The sequence below is a fragment of the Lagopus leucura genome, unplaced genomic scaffold, assembly GCF_019238085.1.
Source record: "Lagopus leucura isolate 7727_CA_CO unplaced genomic scaffold, USGS_WTPT01 Super-Scaffold_100002, whole genome shotgun sequence".
Lineage (NCBI taxonomy): Eukaryota > Metazoa > Chordata > Aves > Galliformes > Phasianidae > Lagopus > Lagopus leucura.
Window position 1 is genome coordinate 24,652,092 of NW_024962263.1, and position 25,745 is coordinate 24,677,836.

The 25,745-nt window shown below is 41.5% G+C and overlaps 1 protein-coding gene across 3 annotated transcripts in view; it reads right to left on the minus strand.

The window, feature by feature from the left end:
- GRB10 (growth factor receptor bound protein 10) overlaps positions 1-25,745 on the minus strand; it is a 147,029-nt gene that overhangs the window by 12,827 nt on the left and 108,457 nt on the right. For 2 of the 3 annotated variants that reach the window (XM_042868982.1, XM_042868981.1), the window contains exons 6-11: positions 14,986-15,142; positions 9,650-9,765; positions 6,792-6,866; positions 3,077-3,214; positions 2,359-2,469; positions 601-699 (exon numbers count right to left, since the gene is read on the minus strand). In XM_042868982.1, the coding sequence (XP_042724916.1) occupies positions 601-699; positions 2,359-2,469; positions 3,077-3,214; positions 6,792-6,866; positions 9,650-9,765; positions 14,986-15,142 (696 nt within the window). The remainder of the gene's footprint in view (positions 1-600; positions 700-2,358; positions 2,470-3,076; positions 3,215-6,791; positions 6,867-9,649; positions 9,766-14,985; positions 15,143-25,745) is intronic. The other variant, XM_042868983.1, reaches the window with a different exon arrangement.

Sequence of the window (25,745 nt, forward strand, 5' to 3'; positions counted from 1 at the left end):
GTTGTTTTTGAGGCAGCATCTTCAGGAATAGATTTAAAAAGAAAATAATTTCTGCTTCAAACAGCACAAAATAACCAACTTTCTCCTCAGTTCTTCCTACAGTAAATTTGTTTAAAAAGTACTGAGAAGCCTCTTTCCATATTATCAAGAAATTTAATTATTTAGTCTCAGGTATGAATAACTTTAATATACAGACAGAGGGGCTTATTTTTGTTATTTAACTTATTGCTGAACCTTTGAAAAATTGAAAAAACTAAGAAGTGTGTAGAAAGCAGTCTGTTCTAGGTGAGATATTCACTTACCATAACCAAAATGTTTTCTTTACGGTACTTGCAAATAAGTGTCACACAGTTTTGTTGGTTCATTCACATACCTTTGCCTCAAACTCTGAAATTATACTGGATTCACATGCACAGAGGATTCATCTCAGTGCAGTGCTTAAAAGTTCGGGAGGGACAGTTCTATCAGGCATGCTGCTCTTAGCCGTTATTTTGGAGGTAGACGACATTCAAGAACATGTAGATATTTTTTAATGAGCAAAAAAATGGCAACTGCAACTTGACAACAGGTGTAGCTCTATTTACAGAAGAAATCTGATACCTTGAGGAGTCGAAAGGCAGTCATCCAGCATGTCCTGCTTTGCTCATCTTCAGCACACAACAACCTCAGTTCCTTCGTTTCATTTCTTACTCTGTTGGGCTATAGTGGATTAGAAAGAATTCAGCTCCATTCAGTAAAAACCAACAACACTGTAAGTTTACTGTAAGATAAAGGCAGATACAGTATATGTCTACAAATTGGACAGAGAAGGCTTACATTGCTCTGAATTCAGCCTCATCAGAAGCTGAACAAGTTTTGAATGAAATTCCTTTCTCTGCTTGATCCAGCAAGATAAACTTCAGAGCTCTGTAATACTTGCAATTCTTGCAGTTTGTAGGAACAAGGTACTCAAGTCATTTCAGAATGAGAAACAAAGAGCACACCTGATTTTGTTTGTTTGGAGACCCAAAGTTTCAGTAACTGATTCTAAGACACTCAGAAGCCTTCAAAAATCAGATACGGAGACCAGATCCTTCCCTACCACACCCTCTTTGCTGTACCACCATCATTCCGATACAGTCATCACTCACACTGGAAGTTCTCCTGCAGTTTAAAGCTTTTCCTGCTGTTTATGTTCAGATTTTTATGCATCTCCCTGAGCAGTACTCTCATCATCTCCACATGTGGGCCTCCATGTTGCAAGCATCACAAATCAGCCCTCACAACTTTCTAACCTAATGCACTCAGTTGCTGATAGTGGCAGCTTCTGAAGCTGATCATAAATTAAGTGCCCAGTACCTGTAGGGAATGACAGGCTTTGTCCTGAATGGACCAGAAATGCCTATATTGGCATGATGCAGTCCTGCAGAGAGTGCTTGGGCTCTTCCCACTGAGTACCTTCCAAATGTCTGCTTCCATCAGTTCAGTACATATCCTTAGCCAGCCTCTACTAAGTCAAACCGAAGCAGACTAGCTCCAGAACAGTTGCTAGGAAGGAGATGACTTCATTTCTGTCAATAAAACCAGCTCCCATCCACATTTTCTTGACAGAAAATGAGATGGAGCTTTGAAGTACTTTTTACTGACATTTCAGTGGCAGCACATAAAAGGGACAACTCTGGATGCAATCCGATCAGGAAAAAGACAGCTTATGCTGCTATGCCTTACTCTTCTTCCTCTGTAAGAATAAGTTGTACAAGTATATGCATGTGCTAGAGAATGAGTGTCTCTAAAGGAAGCAGTATTAATAATAATTCTAAATGCTAAGAACTCTTCTGAACTGTTTTGGTTATTCTTGCCAAAAATGCAATCCTATCCATCAGCACAACAGTTTTAGAATCCTTAAGGGCAACTGCTTATTTGTATTTCCATCTTCCATGACAATCTTTCACTTGAAATAAATGCAAACCTCTGGCCCATAATTATGGTACAGTTACACAAGATTACAGTTTGATCTTTGCTGCTACACAGTTCTGGTGCTCACTATCCGAAGAATCTTTCCTGTTTCATCACAGTACCAGAAGAAAATGATTTCATGTGTAAGGTGAACCAAGGCCACCTCACAGGCACACCATGCTTCAGCACTGAGCTGATCCTGCACAGAAATTTCCCAATCCAAAGAAGCAACAGACAAAGTGTTAAAAATGTCACATAAAACGATGGCAAGATTCATAGAACGTCTGCCAAACAAAAGACTTTCAAGATCAGGTTTTCCTGACAGGAATACTTGCTGACTTTTACATACAAACCCCATTTAGGTGGCAGGACGCTGAGCTACTGTCACCATCTTGTATTCTGAAAGAACTTTGTGAGATTTACCTTTATACAAAATCCATACTCGGCAGGTGCATTGTACAACTTCTTGCCTGCTATCAATGAGAAGATATTGCTGTCTTCTAGGTCAGCCAACAATTGCAAATGTCTTGGCTCCTGCAGGAGTAATGTGTTTTAGAACATGTAAGAATAACCTTCTGGAACACCTTGCTGCAAGCTCTGCAATCTTGAAAGACCAACATCCAACAGAGGGCAGTATGTGAACACTTTGCTCCTCTCAGACAGCCAGAAGTGGACATTGCATGCTGCAATTACCAGCCTACTAGCCTAAGGTGCTTCATAGAAGTTGACAAAGTATTTATTCCAATGCACTGAATTGAAAATGGCATAGCCTATTTCATTGCTTCTGGAAACTCTGAAAATAAGATAATGCAAAATATTTTTTGAAGTAGCATTAAAAATAGATTAACCAACAACATGTTTGAAAAGTAAGATTTTTCTTGCTAACCTTGTTAAGGTGACTTCAGCAATCACAATTCTGTTGTCTGGCTAGGTTGGTTTTGTTATATAACACAGCTACAAAGCCACTGTCATAAACTGAGCCCAAGACTTGTTTTCATTTGATCATGGTTTGCTTATCCTTTTCTATGCAATAAAAAGGGAAACACTTTGTGCAAATAATAATAAAAAAAAAAAAAAAAAAATCCACTGTAAAAGAAGAAAATCACATGCTAGTAGTTGCAACTTCTTTTTTTAATCTTACCTTTGAAGTTCCTTTTGTAGAACAATAAAGTCCTGATCTCCTCAAACACACATACAATTTCTTCCATGATTTCCTACCCAGCTCCTTCACATGCAAGAAACCTTGTATTTCAGGACAGCTACTGGAGTTTAGAAAGTTCTGTTGGAGATGAAAACATAAGTGGTAACTGTCCTAAGCATTTATCATGAAATTGACATTTTCCTTTGCAGAAAAAACAGGCAAATTGCAAGTCACTTCACTGACTTTGGGCATTGTTTCACTGTATGCTTAAATTGACCTACATGTTTTAACTGATTTACAGCCAAGATGGACATTCCTTCTCCTCCTATCACATCTACCTGGCTAACTTTCTGCCATTTCCTTTGTGCCATGACTAGCAGCCTTAGTGATGCAAAGCCCAATGAACTACTGTTCAAACCCTCCCCAATCCAGAATAGCTCATGTCTTGACAGATACATGAAATGTGCCAAGACATCCAGTCTCCACACAGTTTCAACTGGAGGCAATTTGGCAACACGGCCAGGGGCACAGAACAGCAATGGCCACTGGCAGCTACAGCTGGACTGGTTTGAATGCAGATGTGAAGCAGGAGCCTTAATTACGAAGTTTGTGTTTCTGAATGTATGTTTCTGAAGCAGAATCTCAGTGTTTATTATACAGCAGGTTTATCTATAGTATGGTAAAAACAGTCAATTCAGGTTTATGACTAAATCCTTCTCTGCATCCTCATTCTACTTGTGCTTGACCTGAAAGGACCTAAAGTAAGCATATTCATTATTTAGAGAAAGTAATAGCCCATCCATACAATTCAGCCAACTAATCTAACTTGGAAACATTGGCCAAAATCTGCAACTTCATCCAAAGTTTCAGAGTGGGAACAGCCTACTGCAGGCTTCCCCATACCAAAGTCCCGTACAGCATACATGCACCTGTCCCAGGGCAAGGCGTATGGCAGGCCTCGGGGATTGGACTCAATCACTTCCCGAGGCCCCTCCCAACCCCTGCAATTCTGTGATTCTGTGACAACAGAGTACATAACTCAAATAGAAACTCAGAGCAGTAAAATAAATGTCAGCAATGATACTACACCTCCAGATCCAGAAGTATTTAAGTTACGTTCCTGGCATAATTAGAGGGACCACATATGGAATCATTTCTTTTGCCGTATGTCAAAGGAAGGAAGTATTAACTATGGTTAACCAGTTGATGGATTGTTCCTTTACTACAGTGGGCTAGATTTTTAAATGACAGAGAGCTTGGTAAGTAATTTAAATGCCAAACTCTTAACAAATTCATGTAATAGGAAGAAAAATTCATAAAACCTGTTGGTCTAGATACCTCTGAAATGTTGTATTTTGGTGTTATTTGGTAGGCAGTGCTCACAGAAAACAAACCAAAAACCACTGCCCTTTGTTAGAATTTTTAGTTGCATTAAAATTTACTCATTTTTTATTTCCCTCCCAACATCTTATCTAACAGACTAGAAAAGCATAGTCAAATTTCTTGCTATTTATACTATATATCTACTTCCCAGCTCTGGAAATTAGAGACCAAAGGAAGGCAATATTCTCTCTAAAGGCAGCTAAGCTATAGTCCAGGTAGATAAAACCAAAAGTAAACTAAGATGCAAGATTTTTGTATATCTGAGCAAGACTAACATCAGAGAAAACAGATCCCACCATTATTAATGCTATTGTTAAGACTAGAAATAATAACTCTTAAAGCTGCACATGATATTCTGACATGATGCTTCATTTCTTTGCTATACTCTGTGTAACTAACAAACCAGCACATACACTCGATGTTTGAGGTAGTCTTGGATGCAACATGCTTAATGACTACTAGATTGCAGGAAGTTTACCTTCAACAAATTACAGCAGTCACTGAAATTATGAACAACAGTTGCATGTTTGTTTTTAAAAGCAAAGGGATATTTAATATAAATGCGTTAAGTAAGATTTATTTTTACAGTTGTACAACAAGCTAAAGAGTATGTATCCATGCTCTCTGCCCAACTCTCTTGCACTGTTAATCCCCATGAGTCAGCTCTTTTCCAGGACGGCACCTAACTGAACCTTCATGGAATCAACTCTCCTATTTCACAGTGTTGTACAGTTTTCCTATGAAATTGCACTAGGCTCCAAACTTTCCAAAATTACTTGCTCTTTTAATCAGTCCTTCTTCTCATCCTAATGAGCAAACTTGATTCCATCACTTAACACTGCTGAAGAGTCCAAGGTGTATTCCCTTCTATTCCAACCAGTTTGGGTTCCTGATTACCACAAGATAAAGCACTGGAAAGAGTGCTTGCCCATTCAGAGTGCTTTCTCTCTGTGTGGGACACGTCCCTGCAGATTACCCAGACTGAATAAGTAGGCCATGAAGTACTTGCGTGGCGACATGAAGGAGAAGTTCCTGCTCTAGAAGTATTTAGTGCGCCATGAAAAGCTGGGTCCTAATTAGAGAAGTACGAGTGCAAAGTTGACCCAAGGACATTTGACTTTGTTGCACGTGAATTTCATTTTTAATTACAGAAACTGTCTGTTTCCCCCAAAAATGCATGTTAGTGCATCAAGCTCTTTTTGGTGAAAATGGAACCATTATTTATTAGATTTTAAAGTGGTTAGAGGTCAAAATGAGCAAACTAGTTCAAAAGCGAGTGGAAAATTCAGTTTTACCGAGTGGTCAATGTGAATTTGCAGATGTGCAAAATGACAGAAATCAGTAGAGTTATTTGTACTTTGTTCATATACTTGAGCCTTCTGCTTTATAATTTTCCCATGTTATTCATGGTACGTGTTATTCACGTCTTTCAGGCACCACTGTCTTACACACTGAATATGGTATTATTTAACAGTGTGTTTTAATTTGGCCTCAACACACCTGTGAGTTAAATGTCTCCTGTTTGAGAAAATGACTTAAAAGTGAAAAAGATTTGACCAGAGGGTTTAGCATAGCGTGCTTAAATGTAAAGTTTAAGTGAACAAGCTACAGGTCAGGGTGGTAGCCCTTCTGCATCGTCCTCAAAGATTAAATGACTGCACCACAGCTACTTCATGAGCAAGCAAGAAACTGTACAGTGACATCAAAACTTCAGTAAAAATTCAGGGCACGTACAAGTCACTGCCACCCAGATTACAGAACTCTAACAACACACAGGGTACACACACCTGTAATTTGGGCTGGGAAGCTTTATGTGGGGTAACTTTGCAAATAATACACCTAGTTTTCTGTAATTATCTGCATGCACTTTGGTTACTTTAAAATATTTTTGGTTACTTTAAAAATACTCGGTGTGTTAGGATTAGGAACCCAAAGCATAATCTAGGACTTCTATCTGAACTACTGACAGAAGTCAGCAAGGGGGGTAGCAGCTAGTAACACAAAAACACTAGAGAAGGAGAGAAAGTAAGTCCTTTTGTGACAGTAATACACAGAGGCAGCTGCCTCTGGGTACCCACAGAGCATTTACCTGAGAAAGCTCAATAACCATGGAACAAATACATATGAATACAGCTACAAATACTTTGTGTTTGTACCTTACATTTCAAAGCCAATGAGTTAGCTCTTTGTCAGGTCCAACATTAATAATACCTGCTAACTAAGCAGTCTTTCCCCAACCAGCCATTTCTAGACCTTTAAATTCCCCCTCCCCTTTCCCCTAACCTCTCCCCTACTGTTCCAAAAACTTGTGCACACAGATAACTTCCAGTACCTGCAAAAGTTGTGACTGTGGAATACTGCCATTTGTTTGTTGGCACCAGGCAACCATCTGCTCTGGAAAGAAATTCTAAACACAAGAAAACAAATGTAAGTCATACTATATTTGAACACTTTTATATAGAATCAGTGAAATTTTGTTCCAGTCATAATTTTATCAAACTATCATTCTTAAATCAACTTGGAGATCTCTTTTCACACAAAGTAACACTAGGGCTTTTAAGTGCCATTCTTTCCTCCCTTCTGGTCACCAAAGCTGTAAGCCATGAGGCCATGCAGCCAGAATCTGGATTTTTAAACATCCTGTACACAGTACTTCCTAAGTTCATTTTCCCAATGCTTCCTCTTCTCCTGAGGGCTTTCTGGGTCTTTAAAGGCCTCTACTTTCTAGGGAGGGACAGGAAAAGTGATCCTGCAGGTTGGGTACTCAACAGCTCTTCTTTATTGCACATTTTGCCACTGAATTTCAGTGTTTACCTCTCTATCCAGGAAGGCTATCACAAACTCTCTGTAACTCCACTTGCCTGCAGAACAGGAGAAATAAAAGGATATCTCTAACTTGCAGAGCCAAACAGGATGAAAATGCATTAAAAGAAATCTCATGTGGAAATGCTGCAGAATCTCCAGTAAGTACTTTTACCTTCAATAGTACTCTCCTTTTATCCAAATTACAGTTCTTAGGCATTGCATCTGTCTGAACCTAAAACTTGCTCAATTCCATCAGAACACTCCACATGAGTTGTCATTCAAGGCTTATGTGTGACTGTTGATGCTTTCAGTTGGTTGTTCAACAATGAGTTTACATTCAGGACTTCAAACTTTTCAATCCATCTTTTGGAAAACCTACCCCTATATCTATTTGCAGTTCAGGATAATATAACACAGCCCACTATTTTTTCTTGTAACAACCAGTCGGCTGTGTGTTCTAGGAAATGAAATACTAAAAACTTAAAAAGGACAAGTGCAACGATTCTGACTGATGTCACATTCCCTGTTTCACATGCTACATTTGAATAATGTCAAAGTAAGCGTCTATTCTCTTCTCCCCCATCCTGTCATCACAAAGCAAATATTGCCTAACACAAAAACAAGGTGCTTCTGCAGACATTTTAATTTTCAGCCCTTCTTCACAGTATCTCATTCATGCTGAATCTTTACATCACAAGTCAAACAGCTCCTTGCTAAATAGATTACTTGATTTACATTTTTTTCCTTCAGTTCTCCTTTTCTTTTACCATGTTTAAAAGTGCTCATGTAATTCAGTACAATTCCGTTAAATCAGTCTTGAAATATTTCAACATTATTTCAAGCACGAAGACATGCAGAAATGCCTGAAATAAAACGATGACTACAACACAATGAATAACAACAAAAAATGTTCTAGTTGAAAACATTACCACTCTTCAGGCAATATAGATTTCAGTCTTTAAGGCATAAAGAGAAGCACTGAAGAGAAATCACTCTTCTGCCAGGTAGGTTGCACAATGAATTATGAAAGCTAACATTTACCAGCTTCTTTGAGAAGAAACAGTGCCATATGGCAATAGCTAATGCAATGGATAGGAAGTGTTTGCATTCTTAAACCAAAAGAATGATTTATTCTCAGATTGCAAGAGTCTGGGACTGAATGCCAAGCATTCTGCGTCTTACTCCCCTACTCTGTTATTAATTAAAGCACACCACATTAAACTGTGTGCTAGCTCTTATGATACCAAACGTTCCGTAAAACATTCATGTGTTTTACAGTGAACATTTACAATGAACACTCAGGTGTTCACTGGTTATCAGATGGGAAGTTCAACAGAAGCGCAAAATTACAAACATTTTGTGTGCAAGAAGGCTTCAAGCAGTAAATCAAGGCATGAGCTCCAAAGCAAGCACTAAGAAATGACAAACGTGTGTGGAGGAACATATGTGAGGATGCAGCAGTTGTGCCTGACTGTCCATGAGAAAGGAAATTAATTTCTCACCTGCAATAACTTCTGCAATGAGTTTTCATGTGACCTCAGGTATCTTTTTGCTTCTGGCACCAGAAATACCAGACTGACACAAAATCTGTTCTAATCTAAACCTTCTTCAAATTGCCCTCCCTTCAGCAGTTTAGATGAGCTGCACCAACTGACTTAGGTTCACGTCACTTGCCTGCTCCCACTTAACTGTTCAGATAAAATCTGAGAAGTAATTCCCAAATAAGCAACTACACTACAGACAGTTGAAAATTACATCATTCTAAGGGCATGATAAGAGCAGTGTTACACACAGTTATGATATACCACTTACTTTTCTAACATGCATAAACATGAGGGCATGGAGAGGGTGAGTTTCAACGAGTAGCAAAGACAGAGCACACTAGTAAGGCACAGCCACATGGGAAACAACATTCAACATATATATACCATGAAGAACCGTAAATTCCTTGTACATAACAAGGGGTTACAAAGAGATTTTTTTAGTACTGCTCTCAGAAATTAAAAACTTGATACTGTATACTATTTGATCAACTTGCATCAAATCAAGGAACTTTGGGAAAGAATGAGAAAATTTGCTTGTTTTTCTTGAATCAATAAAGATTTTTCTGTGTTGGTCACACTCCAACACAGCAATGGTGATTTTTAAACAAGTATATAAACAAGTATATAAAGCCTCAACGTAGAAAAACAGTTGAGGCTTTTAGGCTGGGAATAGAATACAAGGAATATAAACATCACTTACAATTTCTTTGGAAAGATTTCTGTTTGGTTTTGTTGTGCTTTTTTCTTTTTTTAATAGATCTTCTAAGACCTAGCAGTGCCCATCACTGTTACTGCAACCCATCCTCCTCTGTGGTACAAACAATGAAGTAGAAAGACTCACCATGGGATTTTTGAAAAATTCATATTTTGCGTAATTCTTCCTGAACAAAAATTTACTTTCACTTCCCATTGTGGACTCAACTTGAACTATGAGCTCATGATCTTCCAAGCATCTCTCTGTGGAAAAAGAACATAATGTTAACACACAACCAACGAGAAGCAGCAGCAAAATCAACTTCCAGAGAATATTAGTGAAAGCAACTTAGTATAATTCCATTATCTTTATTGAAGTTAACAAAGCATTTTATAGCTCTCAAATCATACTGTCATGAGGTTTTAAAGGAACTAGGGCTTAAGCATTACAAAGTTTAATGTTACATGGCAGAGTTTGTTAAAAATATCTTTTGCTGGGGCTACACAAGCATGGACTTCTGAGAAAAGAAGAAACAAGATTTTTTTGTGTGCCTCACTGTCTGTCAGTAGCTTAAATAATACACACTAATCTCTGCCTTGTTTTTTTTCTATTTGCTGTGGAACTGGAAACATGGAAAGATTTAAGGGGGAAAAAATTGTGAAAAGGCCACTGTTAGGTCTTGAACTATAGTGGAAATACAGTGTCTTATTTGACTACGCTCTATTAAAATAGTTCATTTCAAGGTGAACTTCAGGCCTTTATTGTAGATGCTAGACAATGGGGTTTATTATGAAAAAGGTCACAGGATCTACTTTACAAGAATACTGACAGAGACAAATGTTTTGTACACATGACAGGGCAATTTTCTGCTCTACATTTGGTTACAAGGTAACTCCCCATAACCACTATTTCTTTGGTCAAAAGAATGACACATCAAAGCATGATCAGATAGCTTAACAAATCCAATTCAGTGAAAGCAGTAACTCAAAAGAGGGCAACCGGCCTAAGTGTACACTACTAAATGAAATCATTATCTTGGCAAATCTTCAAAAGTTTCTAAGAAAATACGTAATGTTCTTCAAAAGTCTCATAGCCAGTACTTTCCTCTCATATGTAATAGGGAATAAAAAGTGAAGTCAAACAAAAAATGACTTTCATGTAGCTCTATCCAAATCACATCACTGGCTGACCAAAAAAGTTTGGATAGCCCCTTCCCCACTTCATATTCCTGCATCCTGCATTCTCACAATTAGAAATGCCAGCCAGCCCCCCAGGTTCACTTGGGGAATATTCTGGATATAAAGCAACCGGTATCTCAAAAAGCAGCACGTTCTTGAATGTCACTTGAATTATCTGAGTTGGCATAATGACGCTAAGTTCTTTGAAAATTTAACTCCTCCCTGAATGATCCCATTGTCTTTCATCTGCACTTAGACTGTCAGTCATCACCATCTCATTGATGAACTCAGAATTTGCCATGCTTTTGCAATGTCCAGCTTTGCTACAGATTACATTTCAACACTGAAAATTTTCCACATTGGGTGGCTTTTACATTAAGAGCTGCTTCCTAATGCATTAGCCACAACACCACTTTTAGGGACAGTTCTTTGACTAATGTACACTGGAACACTACCACTGATATAACTTAATGACATTTCATACTACCAGAGCCCTCATCATCTGAATCCCTCTACATTATCTAGAGGCTTCACAGGTGAAGTTTTAAATATTGCCACTGATTTATTGCTGTTGTCATGGTTTGCGAAAACCCCTTAGGTCAATCTCCTCTCTTCACACCATGAGGAAAATGATGGGACTCTGAGGGTGGATGGTCTTTCCGTTGTTTTTTTTTATTGTTGTTGTTGTTTTTTTTTCTCCAAAAATTGGCTAAGTTATATTGATAGTAATCTTCATCACAGTATGAACCCCGAAAGAAATGCTTTACTGCTGGATGCTTCTGTTACCTCACAAAGTTGTGATCTTTGCTTTCCTAACACACTGTAGACTTGCCTAAAGGCAAGGACAAACCATGTCTCCTTTCTTCTGCAGTACAGAAGAACAGTTGTCAGTTTGGGATTCACAGGTCAAGTATGTGAAAGGAAGTTAGTCTGGGTTGGCCGCTTGGAAAATCCTGGGCAATTTGCACTAGGTTAGTACAAGTGGTATGGAATGCCATTTGATATGCCAGCAACTAAACTTCAGCCCTGCTTTGAGCTTTCTTCTACAAAACCAGAAGCACAGATGTCAGCCTGTTAAGTTCAACAGGTTAGTCTGTCTTCAAGTGTCATTGCAGCAAAAGTGACCAGAAATATCTCTTTCCTTATCAGATAGGATTGACTCAGTCTCCTCTAAGCAGGTGCCGGAGGGACAGAACATACTTCTTTTTTTCCTCCAAACTGCCCTCCATTACCAACTAGACATATACAGAAGTGTGGAACTGACACAAGGTGGGAACATTAGTCAGATTCCATACTGAACAACACACAGGCATGTCCCATAATTAGTGTGAAAAAGCCCACCCTGTTTTTGTATTTTAGCAAGCAGTGTGGGTTACACTTTTAATTTGTTCACATTAAAGCAAATCAAATTCAATACACGTGTAAACAAAAAATATATGCATGAAACTCTGCATTATTATTTTTATTAATTTCTAATACAGATATCTCATCCTATTCCTAAATTAATGATAGTTAAGATTGGAGTAGCACGAGGAGAACAGCACATTTTAAGAAGAGCTTAGGTATATATTTCCAGATACAAATGAAATAACATGACCAAGTTTCACACTGCTTACATCTTGACCACAAAGCATTTTAGATAGATACTATTTGCAAAGTGCAGCAGCAATCATTTACACATGTCAAATCTAAGCGAGTCTCATGATAGATTGCCACCATTGCCTCCAATGAAAGTAAAAATAATCTGTGCAATCCAATAGCTGCTATTTGCAAGCTTGTATGTTGTTTGGAAGACAATTGAGTATGTGTGGAAAGTAACCAGTCAGAGGAAGGCTCCTTAAAAACTGGGACCTAGAAGATCACCATAGTGATAACTACGTGGTAGCGCTGAAGATTTACTCTTGTCCTCAGTCTGACCAGTACTAAAAGATGAACTGGTTCTGCAAACAGAACTCTTTTGAAACAAACGTTAGGCAAGCCCAAGAAAAAGATGTTAAATGAAAGGAATTTGCTTCCTTTGGTGGGCTTCTGGATTGCCACCTGCAGCTCCAAATCAGCAAAGATACCTCAATGTATCTTCTATAGAAACATAAGATCACAGGATTCTCGCTGCTCTGAAAACATTTTTCTTTCCACACTGCTAAATTTCTATCCATCATGGCTTCATATTTCTGCTACATCAGATGTGCTATCTTAATTTTAGAGGGAAAAATATGGAACTTCGGTCAGCTACTGGTATCTTCACCTGAGGTGAGGAGATTAGTACCTTAATCTGACAGTATTTGACATACACAGGGAGGCACTTAGGTCACCAAGAACCTGAAACTATGCAGCCACATAGCAGAACTCAAACTGCAACCACAAGAGGGTGAACGCCTAGAAGCTGGTATTTGAAATTCATTGCGTATGTCGCAATGAACGCTTAGGTCCCCAAAAGATGAATTTCTATCCCCTTCTCTGCCCACACCCCTTCAAGCACTAAACATGTAAATTCTGTATCGTGTCTTTTCGACACTTGAAACGTTCGCCTCACGCCCTCAAACAATGCGCTGCTTTGCCTGGCCTTCAGCTATGGAGCCTGGGGACAAAGTCTGGTGGCTGCTGGCGTCATCGCCTACACCCCTACTTCTGTGGGACAGCCTTTGTGCTCCGCTGAGAGCGAGAGCCCCGAGACAGGCAGGCTCTAATGTATATAAATGCAGCTGATAAGTATCTTGCTCTTTTCCCATCATTGTTAATTACCAAGTTATTTGTGTGTAAACAGAAGCTTTTGATTTCCTAATCAGCCTCCTGCCCGTTTCATTCAGAGATGTCACACACCAGAGTTTGACAGCACAATTAGTCACCATGGAAGCTATTGTGATGTCACAAACACTGAATTGTGGCATCATTGAATGAATCTGGCAGGAGAAGGATGTTGGTCACAAAGGAGAAGGCTTCTGTTTACACAATACCTTGGTAATCAGCAATGATGGGAAAGGGAATATAGCAAAAGGGAGCCTGGTAGTTTAATGAGCATTGATAAAACTCAACATTTGTAAAGGCTGTTACAAGTGTGCATATGGCACATGAAGCAAAGGACATAAAGATTCTGTAATTTATACCTTAATTCTTCACCCTCATCCTACGTCCTCAAAACTGAAAGTATACCACAGCCATATACAAATGCTTCCTGTTAATTTTTTCACAGATTTATATATTAGGAGAGATACTCAATTAAAATCCCTGAATAATCAGAATATCCAACCATTCCTCTTCTTTGTTTTCTTTTTTTCTTCTTTCTTTTTTCGAGTGCTATTCTGTGGAGCAGTGAATCTATGTTAAGCAATGTCAACATGGGGCACTGTATTTCCAGCAAATTCTTTTTTATTCCTAAGGATTCTGAATTACGTTTTTAGAACTAAAAAACTCTATTAGCTACAGACAGCAGTCACAGTCCTAGTGCTGTTGACTGCAGCTTACAGTTTGTCTTCCTTTATTTTCTAGAAAAAGACTCACCATTAAGCACATCGACTAATACTCCAAATGCTACGCTTTTCTAAAGCACTGTCCTATGGCAGAATTTTAGACAGCACATCTGAACAATATGTAGTTGCATACTGTGCATCAGAGCCACGCAACTCATCAGAGCCACAAAATAACAGGAAAAGCAAGACTGAATAACACAAGATTCCTTCGGGTAGTGTAATTAAACCGATTTGTGGTGTTATTTAACTCCTCACAGTTTTTCTTCTTGCTGCCTTCTTGGAAATGTAACCATGACACCTTAATTCCAGTCAGGTGAAGAATACTGCCTGGGGAGCAGATGCCACCACTGGTCCGGGGTCTGCCCATGTACCTGGTGGTGCCACTGCTTTCCCTTCCTCAGGTCAAGTTTGGCAGCCCCCTGCTCCCCCCCACCCCCGCTCCAGCTTCCATAAGCACTGCTGAGGGCATGTGAAACCGAGTGTGCTCTCCAGGGCTCTGACTGGTGATGAGCTGAGCTGTTCACAGGACCAGCTCCATGGATCAGGCTTAATTTGCCTAAGCTGTTTATGTGCAATAGCTTCAGACACAGCAAGGTAGCAACAGAGCTCTAGCATGAGGATTAGGCAGTTACTGTTATTTTTTAAAATAAAAATAGAAGATGGGAAACAAGAGAAAGGCTTAACACAACAAATTGCAATACACAAAGGCACGTATGTGGCTTCAGCTAATGTCACAAATAAAAGCAGTAGAAAGGAAACGATCCAGCTGAAAGCGCATTCACATGAACCACCCGTCAGGTCCCCAGGTAACCACACCACCCCTTTAACCATTCCCTACCTAATCCTAGGTGAGGGTGATGCTCCACTAGAGTCCAGCTGTTATCATCCACACAATGACTTTTGTAAACCAGCAGCTGGCAGAGGTCCCTGGCTGTCATGTCTGCTAGAATCTCGACCACTTTGCTCGTTCCATCTTCACTAAAGACTTTTACATCCTGCAACATAAAGGGTACACTTACAGATCAGCAGCTCTGGAAAGAGGCAAACCGCACGGCCGCCGCCGGACGGAGCGAGTCCTCGTTGTGCCTGGGCTGGGGGAGCTGCAGCAGGGGCACGTCGGGTGGGCGTGTGGCACTGGGCAGCACTGGTGGCGAGGCCTTGGCCTCCTGCCCCTCCCCCAGTGCCTCCCTGCACCAGACAAAGATGAAGCAGCGTTAATAGGACCACATAGACAGGAGCAAGCCGGCAGCAGGTTCTTTATCAGGCTGTGCGAGGAAAGCAAATGTGAAAAATGAAGGGAGTGAGCGCTCCTGCAGGGCACTGGGGTGCAGGAAGGCAGACGTGGTGGGCACCTGCTGTTCTCCCGTCGGTGCAGTTGGAGGCCTCTGGATGCTGGCGGAGTGGCAGGCCAGGACCCTGGGGAGAAAATGGCTTGTGGAGCCCTGCTAACTTTGGGCTGCCGTGCTGGGGAAGTGCCACATGCGGCTCAGTACACGCAGTGCTCTCCTTTCCCGACTTCTCCATCCTGGATTCCGAGTGCTTCGGAACCAAACCTGCCTGACCCACACATCCCAGATAATAAAAGAGAGAAAGAGCAAGTCAGGAACCTTCTCCCCACCTCCTGGATTACACAGATGCTCTCCTCTTGGCATTGTTCTGCTCAGACACAACACAGACACACTTGCTGTGGAATTATGTCCCCCACCAGCCCGCAGCTTGACGCTGGAGAGGAACTCCCCGCTTCCAACGCCGCATTCTGGCCGGAGAAGACAAACCTAACAAAAACCCGGAGGGTAATCCGAGACGGAAAATCTTACCTCAGCAGCACGTAAGAGGCAGCAGTCGGAAGAACAAGATGGCATTTTAAACACCAATCGCCTCTTGGCAGAGAGTTTGCTCTGCTGCCGGCCTCGGGGCCGGGCCGGGCCCTGCCCGCTGAGCACCTGTCGCCTCCCTGCCCGGGCTGCGGAGCGAAGCGGCCCCGCCGAGCTCCGCTCAAAGGGTTACACGCAACCTTTGCGGTAGTGAATCAAACCACACCGCGCAGACCAATCCTAGCCCTCCCTCCGACTGATGTAATCGTTTCCCACACACTATCAGACTTCCAAATTATTCCCGCCCCCCCACCTCCCCCCCCCCACACCCTCCCATACAACAACAACAAAAAAACTTACAAAGGAAACTCGCTTTCACGCCCGCTGCCCTGCGGGCACCCCTCCGGCAGCCCAAAGGGGAAGCCCCGCGGCCGCTGCAGCCTGGAGGGAGGAGTCAGCCCGGACAGCAAAAAGTTGTCTTTAAAAAAGAGCGCTCTGATCGGGCCGGCAAACTGCAAACCCAACAGCAAGCGAGACAGAAAGTTGTTGCTCCAGTTTGCGGGGAAAGAGGAGGTGATAGTACCCATTTAATTCTATTTCTTTACTGACTACTTTCCCGTCACAATCGACTGAAAAGAATCCCCTGCTACTTTCTGCGGGGACACCAGCGGGTGCTGTCCCTCACAAGCAGCCCAAGCAGCTCCTCACCAGGCCTTGCTGGGCCTGGGGGGCTGAGGCTGCACTCAGTGCCTGCTGCTGACCGGTTCCAGGCAGGAGGAAAGCTCTTCTATCAAGGGTGCCTCTCTCATACCAGAGTAAGCTGTACAACCACCCTGCTCCTATGAATGGTAAGTCTTGGTGGGGTACCGCCAATGGAAGAAACCTGCCACTGCCTTTCAGACCCACTCAGGTCGTGCTTCCTCGTGCTCCCAACCATCCGTCCTCGCCCTGCGTGCGGCCAGACACCGGGCTCTGGGGAAGCACGCTGGCATCTCACTGCACAGACACGAGCCGAGCTGTGTCAAAAACCCCACCACGCCTATGGCCACGGCTGATCGCAGCAGTGCTCCATCATGGTGCCTTTAAAGCCAAGGGACAGGCTGCACGCAGGAATTAAGAAGTTAACATCACTGACTATTAATAGTGCTGAGTTTGCCATCAAGGACAGTGCAAGGCCGCGTATTGCCACTGACATCAGGGATATAAAAGACTCCATCAGCAGCAGACGGAACGGCCTGAGCTGAACCTCACAACAGAGGACAAGAGAGAGGAGTGATGTGAAACCCCATCCCTCTGCAGAGGCGAGACCGCCAAGGTCCCAGAGAGGCTGATGCAAAGTGTAAGAGGATGCCTTGCCCTGCAGAGTGCTGCAGAGCATGACCTACAGCCACAGCAGAGCCACTGACTCACAGTAAGGAGTCGGCTCAAAACTTTCGGACACTTCCAGCAACAAAAGAGGCAGATAACGATATTTCACTAGCAGAGGGGTCCTGAAGTGAGTTGGTTCAATCCAACCCTCACACACTCCCTATCGTGTCTCCCCTCCCCCCCCTCCTTTTTTTTAACCACTTAAAGACATGAAGAGATCCCCAACCAAACTTCTTCCATCAGAAATATTATTTCACTTGCAAAATTTATTTGGAACTTAATATCCGCAAAAGAAAATGAAGCAGAACTCATTCTGAAAAAAGCACCGCAATAATGAAATCGCTTAGCTTGCAGCGGGGTTCAGAAAGTTAGCCTGACACTTCTGCCCTGCATCCCTCAGAGAAATGCAGTAAGATACAACAGCACTGCCTGCAACAGTGATTTACAAAAGGCCCCAATTACGTCAGCAGCACAAGGCACCTTCTATTCAAAATTAAGGTTAAGAATGCTAAGCCAACCAGAGCACTATATTGGCTGAACATTCAGTGCTTTACAGCGCAGAGGAGCAGATAACAGACTGCGCCATTGTTCTGCGAGGAATTCTTCCCTCCAGCTTTTTTTCTTTTTTTCTTTTTCTTTTTTTTTTTTTTTTAAAGACAAAGGCTTAAAAATCAAAAATTTAAAAGAAGATTAATATTCACCACTTCACTAGTTGCATATAATGGGTTGTGTATCAGGAGTGCCCTCATGGCTATTTCATCTCCCAGCCTCAGCTCCTCAACCTCATAGTACCAAGCGGAGCATTTTACATGCATCAAGTAATGCAAACAGCATGCACTACTAGAGAGGACAAAAAAGTAAGCCCAGTTGTGTCATGATTACATTACTTTCCTCCTCCTTCACCACTTTTATATTTGTGCTATCTTCTTTCCTTTTTGTGCAAAAGAAATCTTAAAAGCGTATATAATCATCACAAAAAAAAAAAAAAAAAGACAAACCCTTAGGCTTTGAAGAGAAGTTATGCTGACAATCTTTGGAGCAAATGGATCAGCTTTTGCATTGTACAATCTGAAACAGATTACAGTGTAATTGATGCCAGTGCCAACCAACCTCTGCTGTCCTGGGCTCTAACTCCCAGCTGAGTCTAAGGAGAGAGCACTGAGGATGAGAGACCATCTGACAGCAACCTAGCAGAGAAAAGGCTGCTGTATGTTAGTTCTTCACACGTTTTCCTTTGTAATAGCAAACATCACAGGAAGCCATTAAAATACACCAAAGAGTCATTTCAGCTTTCTATTGTACTAAGAGCCACGCATCAATCCAGCAAGTTTCGATATTCATCTTCAAATGTCACTTGTTTGTTCAGACTTTAGAAGCATACCACCAACGATGTTAATAAAAAAGAAAAGTGAATTGAAATGCATGTACTTTGTACAAGCAGAAAGAGTGACTTATTCCTGATGGCACTTATGTCACATACAGGTACACCAAGATTGCACCATTTTGATGTGATCATTTTTCTGAAAGCTCTCCGGGTTCATGGGCTTACAGGGGTAGAATCAAAGTTGGAAGTGCAGGGAAGCTTTTGGTCAACCCAAAGCTGCTGAAGGCAGCAGCTTTGCATGCACGTTACCCTTGAACTGCTAATTGCCTAGCTGAATTGTAACAGAAAGATAGTCGGGTATGCTTCTTGGAGCTGTAACCTTTGGTGAAGAAAAGCCCCTTAAGCACACTCTGTGCACATCTGCAAAGCAAGCAGCAGCTCAACCAACCCCAGCCCTGGAGTACCACCCAGTTCCCCCCCTCAGTGCCCAGCAGCACTGAGACAGCTTTGTGAAGTGAGGGAATTTCAAGCGCTGCAATGAAATAAATATATAGGTCAATCTTGTGGCTCTTTTTGCCTCCTTTGTTGCACAGCTCATGCAGGAAAGAAAGCCCTTCAAACAAACTGCAGCAGTAATAGCAATAATTTGGCAGATAGCACCACTTGTATACAGGTCATTGGACAGCACTTATTAAAAAAAAAAAAAAGTGACTTATTTGATCATTGCTTTTTTGCTCTCCACATACAAACATAAAACCCTAGGAAATGCTGAGGTTAAGGTTCTCATAGCAACATTAACTCTCTCCTCTGGCATATACTATATTTAGGTACACATTTAGCAGCCTATGAACAACAAAGGAGAACAATTGTTGTAAGATCAAGATCTTACCCTTTGACTTTCATATTCAGAGTAGCAATCAAAAGCAAAGGAAAGAAAAAAAAAAAAGATTTGTCATATTTGTTATAAAATCCTTGTTCTGTCCGCCTTTGCTGGGGTATCAAATTTTATATCCATTTCCAAGAGCCAAAAGAACAACTTGACATGAAGGTGAGTTGTCACATGATCAGCAGTCATCAAACACTGATATTAAAGCCATCAAATTTCTGAGGGTCATGGCAACAAGGCAGGTTTTGGGAACCACAACAAGATGGGCAGAGAAGGACATGGTGGGATTAACACTCCATTGGAGTAAGAATCTATATTTGTATGCCAGTGCTTCAGAACTGCTCATGTACAAACAGTCCGGCCCAGATTCACCCCAGGTAATTTTAGAGAGTTAAATTCCTCTTCAAGCTCAGGGACAGAGAGAGGGTAACTTAAGAGCTAAAGCACATGATAAAGGCATTTGTCTCTGCTCACCGCAGAGACAAACCAGGCTCCTATCTTGGGACCTCAGTTGGATGCCTTAAGCTACACTGGCTGGATTCAGGCCTTGGTGACTAATCAAGCAAACACGTTTCCCTACACGACTGGCATCACTACAGACTCAATTGTTGACATTTGAGCTTAAAAAAAATTATCCGGTGTGTGATGTTGCATATACAGAAAGCACATTCAAACAGAGCTCACAGGATGAGAACATTTGGTGTCCAATTAAAGTTTAAAAACTAGAACACTGTGAAAACAAACCAAAGCTTTCTCTCTTCTCATTCAAAACCACATGTGAAAATGGCCATTTGTTATAGATACAACCGACAAAGCCCATTCTTAGTTTCCATCTTCCCAAAGCTACAGGTTTGAATGCCCCCTGTATAAGCTTAGGCTTGCACCATAATTGTGCCAAGGCTTCAAAAATCTCAGCTGTTTACATGGAAAGGTGTGAACTTCACCATGTGCTTTAAAGAAAAAAATGCACCGTGCACATTTTCGTGACACAGGCACTGCCTGTGCAACAAAAGATTTATTCCAGCATGTACTCAACATATTTGAAGGCTGAAGGTTTGAAAACTGCAAGTTGCTACCCTGTAATTTCCATATTTTACAAATAAATAGCAGAATGCAGATTTAAGTGCTACATGCCTACATACAGACAACACACTGATTTTCTGTCAGTATCTTCTAAAGCTATTTCTTTCTTTCCCTCTTTGGTTTAATGCTCACATGCTCAGTTAAGTCATTTGACCTATTTGACATTTTTCTGTCTTCCCACTCGATTCCTCCTTTGCCTCTGGTAATTTACAGGTAAAAAAGAGAAAGACTGATTTTCAATCCTCGCAACAGAATAACAATAGGCCTTTATGAATTTTGCTGAAGCTTCTGGGTATCTGCAGTGTACTGGTGGTGAGAAAACTGAGGAAGGAATTCAGACAGGCCTTGAAAAAGTTACCAGCTGTAGAGGAGGGAAGGCACCCCATCCACCAACTCACCCAGTCCTGATCTGAGGCCCAGACTGGTGGTCACAGCACTGACACATTGCTTGTTCCTCTTTGCCTGTGCCCTCCCCCACCCAGCACTTACCATTACTTTTGATCATCAGCCTGCAAATGAGTTCTCTTCTCTCCACACAGCTCCTCCCAACTGCAATTGCTTTTCATGCAAAAATGCTTTCTAGTTCCTAGATCCTTTATGTAAGTAAAAAAATAGTTACACTGTTACACTCCTTTGATTATGTAATGAAGACATTAAGTGGCGTTGATGGCATTAACCTTTATCTGCCATATACTTTACTGTGCAATTTATCCCTAGATAGTTTGCAATCTTCCTCAGCTGTGCTTACAGAATGCATTATTTATTGCCTGAGTTTGCTCCAACAGAAAGGTTTAGTAAAAAAGTTCTTGCAAACGCAATTTAAGTCCCTAACAATTCTAGAAAGGGTAATATAAAAAAAACCTAATACTTTCTTGATTAAAATTCTTAAGTAACCAAGCTAGTTACCAAGTATTTAAAATTGTTTTGTCATCGTAAATTACTCTTTAGAAAAACAATTATTACCACATCTTCCTTGCTATACAGGCTTTCGACCACAAGAACCACATTAATTTGAAGCTTGGCAGGCAGCGTAACAAGGCTCCAGGGAGCAGCCTTCCATAGGATTCACTAAAATGGTGCAGGCCCTGTCGGCTTGGACTGCTGCTTCCTTCCCATTTGGACACTGCAGCAACAGCAGCTGTGGCCCTCGCCAACTGACAGCCCTGGCCATGCTCTGAGCCAAAGAGCCACCTCAGTATAGGGTCTGGCAACGAACATTTAGCTTCTCACTATGACCTACTGCAGTCCAAGAACAACTTCCACATGGGCAGCCTGCAAAATCTCCTTTCCCTTTCAGGCTTGTCTGAGGAAAAAGGAGCAAGGAACTTACAGAGTAGAGCACAGGAACACCATGAAGAGCATTACATACAATCAGACTGAGCTCCAGCCCTCAATCTCCAGTCTCATAAGGTTGGTAAAGAAACCAGAAGCCACCTTTTAAGATACCTTTGGAAACTGAAGATGAGTATTAGAAAACACTTTCATTTTTAGTGCATAGGAAAATCTTTAGGGTAGCTCCATGTTACATAGTATAGTAAGAACCCAGGTTTCTGACTGTGGTAGACTCAGTAGCAGAAATAAAACCCAATCCAGCATCCATGGATGATGTGCTATAATGGGAACGTCCAGACATGACAAAACAAATACATTTGTTTTAAGAACTGGTAGTTATGAAACTGGCCTTGAACTACTGCAATTCAATTTACATGGACTAATAACAAAGAAATGTAAGCAAGTACCATATTTTTGAGACCCAAACATGTAGAGATGGTCAGAAACTACAAATGCAATACGGAAGAAGACAAAGGCAGACCCTCTTCCCTGTCCTGTATATCCCTGGGCAGCTTGGTCTAGTGGTTGGCAACCCTGCACATAGCAGGGGGGGTTGAAACTAGATGATCACTGTGGTCCTTTTCAACCCAGGCCATTCTATGATTCTATGATTCCTCCCCTCCACTCCCACCCTCTCTGCTCCATCCTTCCAAGAAAAAAAAAAAAAGTGGAGAAACAAAGGGCATCTGAGCCTGCTTCCTGGTACAGGCAGCCGTAGTGTTCCTACGTTTGTTTTCTACAGCTCTGGGGAGTAAAAGAAACTAAAAAAAAATAATTAAACCTAGTCCTCAGCTGAAGCCCCAGATCCTGAATCCAACATTTCTTGCCAGAGTTAAAAGTACCAGGATAAAGAAGAGTGTTCACAAGTACAGAGGTGTACTGAATTACATGAAGCAATTATCTGTCTTTCCAGGAGTCACTTTACTACTCTCCACATCCAAAGGAAATGATGTTGATGTCTTAGCTCAGGAACTTAACTCAGCTGCAAGGAGAGAGGGAGAAGCTAGAAACTAAAACAGAAATTGAAACTTTTTAAAGAAGTCCATGAGCTTGAAAACATGAAGATGACAGCAACTTAGGGCAGTGAAAAAGGTAACACCAGCTAAAGGAAGAAAAGGCGAAAACTATAGAAAGACCCTTAGTGAAAGCTGGACAACACTTCTGAGCACACAAGTAGCAATGACTGTTTAACAGTGTTGACCTGAAGAGTACTGGAAGTACTGAAAGTCACAGGCTAATGGCCTCTGCGTGCTCTGTGTTCCAGTGTACCTTGGAAACAGAAGTTTCCTGCACATTGATAGCCTCAGCTGAAATTCACAACAGATTTTCCCAACAGGGCTGAGTTTGTCCTGCTCAAACAAAATCGGGGTGCTTTGCAGTCAGCTTAGCTGGGGCAGCAGGCAAAGCATCACTGATGCCTGGCCACCAACTCCTTCCTCGCTGTCTTCCACACTATTGGTAACTTTGAGCCATGAGCATTGGCTGATTATTGCTACCTTCACCATTCAGGATGTTTTATAGGTTGGTTCGTCACACACAGTAATGCCTCCTCCAAAGCTGCTCACATATGGACGATGTTTTTGTGCAACTACGTATGCATCAATTGTGTGAACAGAATGAACCCCTTACAGATAAGAGCCTGACAAAGCTTGTGTCAATGGGAGAAGAGGGCTTGTATCATCCTCTCTCCAGTACGCATACAATTCTCATTTTCCACAATTGCTTTCATCAGATGCTGCTCCATAAAACTGTTTGCTCCACTGTTTAATTTGTACTAAATTTAGACACTGGAGCAAAACAATAGTTTTCCACAAATTCAAGAATGATATATTGAACATTTCCAGGACTGATGCAAAATCTGGGGATATGTCACGACTACACTCGAAATTTTCTCTTGAATGCAGCAAGTCCCATGCAACTCTCACTCCCTTCCAATCCAACTGAAGAAAAAACAAAAACGACCATTTGAGAAATTGATTAATAGATGTCTAGCTGCCTTTCGTCAAAGCACCCTGTGCAGAGAGAGATGTCAGCAAGACACTCTGACATCTCCCCTTAAGCTGCCCCATTGCTGTACTGGCGGGACTGACTCATGGACAGTTCTGGAAAGCTTCACACCACTCATCTCTGTGCATCTGTCCCAAGGTCCATCTGAAGGGCTCACTCCAGGCCCATCTGTAACCCCCTTCCTCCTAGTGGGAGCACTGCAAACAAAAAAAACAACAACAACAACAACAAAAAAAAACCACACAAACCAACCCTTTGCCGAGCTCCCAGGGACAAATTCCCTGCTGCCATGGTTACCACTCCAACTTGTCTGGTGGAACTAGAAATAAAAAACTTCCTTGAGAACAGAAGGCTATATAATGTTAGCTCTTCCTCCCTCCCCTCACTCATCATTGTTAGCCACTAAATCAGCTACATCTGGCATATTTAATTTGGGCTAAATAAAACGTCACTAATTAAAAAGATGCCGAACAAGCAATACATGACATTATAGAAATGAAGAGCTCAGTATCTGAACACAGCCTTTTAGGAACTGAAAAGATTCAGCTAGTTTTTACTAAAAGCTGCAAAGCAAAGGCAACTAAATGGCCCTCTGTGCAATCATACTCATGGCAGCATCCCCCAGCAACTCTCCCTTATCACCCGAGTGTATGGAGGTTTCCAAGCATTCCTTCCTGGAGCAATGGCAAAGCAGCTAGCTCATCACATACCGTAACAATAGGCTGCAAGTCTGCAGCTTTAATTCTAACTTTTGAAAAGAAGATTACTTTGCTAAAGCTACAACAGCTAAGCCGTTCGGCAGACCTGCATGTGAGCTGCATGAAAGCACCTATGGCCATGGAACAGATCCTGAGCAGCAGCCTCCCCCCTCCTCTGAGAACAGATCTGCTAAGTGCTTTGGACCAGATCCCCAGCATTTATACATCAGACCACTGGTTCCTCTCTGGTTTTGCTGGTCTTTGCTTATGCTTTCAATACCATTGCTTAGTTTCATTCCTATTGATAGTCAAGTGAGATTCACATATACAGCACAGACATCCCTCACCAATAAAGTGAATTTTAACAGAATTCTCCCAAGATGATTAAGTAAATCACATTGATAATGCATCTATACATAAGGCTGTTGATATGTGCTAAGTAAAAAGATTATTCTTTTCAGAGTAATCAGTATTCATAACTTGATATTCATAAATAACTTAACAGTAGCCTTTATCGTCACCATTCCAAACCTCAATGTTAGGCATAACAGGAAAGTGATACATTTCAAAACCATCATATCTTCCTCTGCTTTCTGTTACAAAAGCCTAAGCAGAATCACAGAATGGCTCCACCAGAGAAACCCAGAGCCTGTGCTGGTGCTCAGTCACCTGCACAGCACAGAAGTGAGGCCTGATGTTCAGAAGGAATCTCGTGTTTCTTTGTGCTGAGTCATGCTATAGTGGCTCAGAGTGGTACAGAAATACTTGAAAGTCCATTCATCCAAAGCCAATGAATATCTCTTTAAGTTAAAATACAAGGCAGCATGCTGAAACCAACGTCATCATTTAAAAAAATGCTTCCTGATATAAAACTAGGTAACATAATGCTAAGAGATTTGATGCCAGATCTTGCATGAAAGAAAATGCCACTTCTTCATTCAACATCTGCCTCAGATTATTTTACATGGAAGCTGCTGCTGCTCTGAAGCTGTTAAGACACTCAGCTTGCAATTAAGCTATCTTACCTTTGAAGCTGATGGGAAGTAAAGCTTTCTACTCCCTATAGACATCTCCCTAAAATAAGAT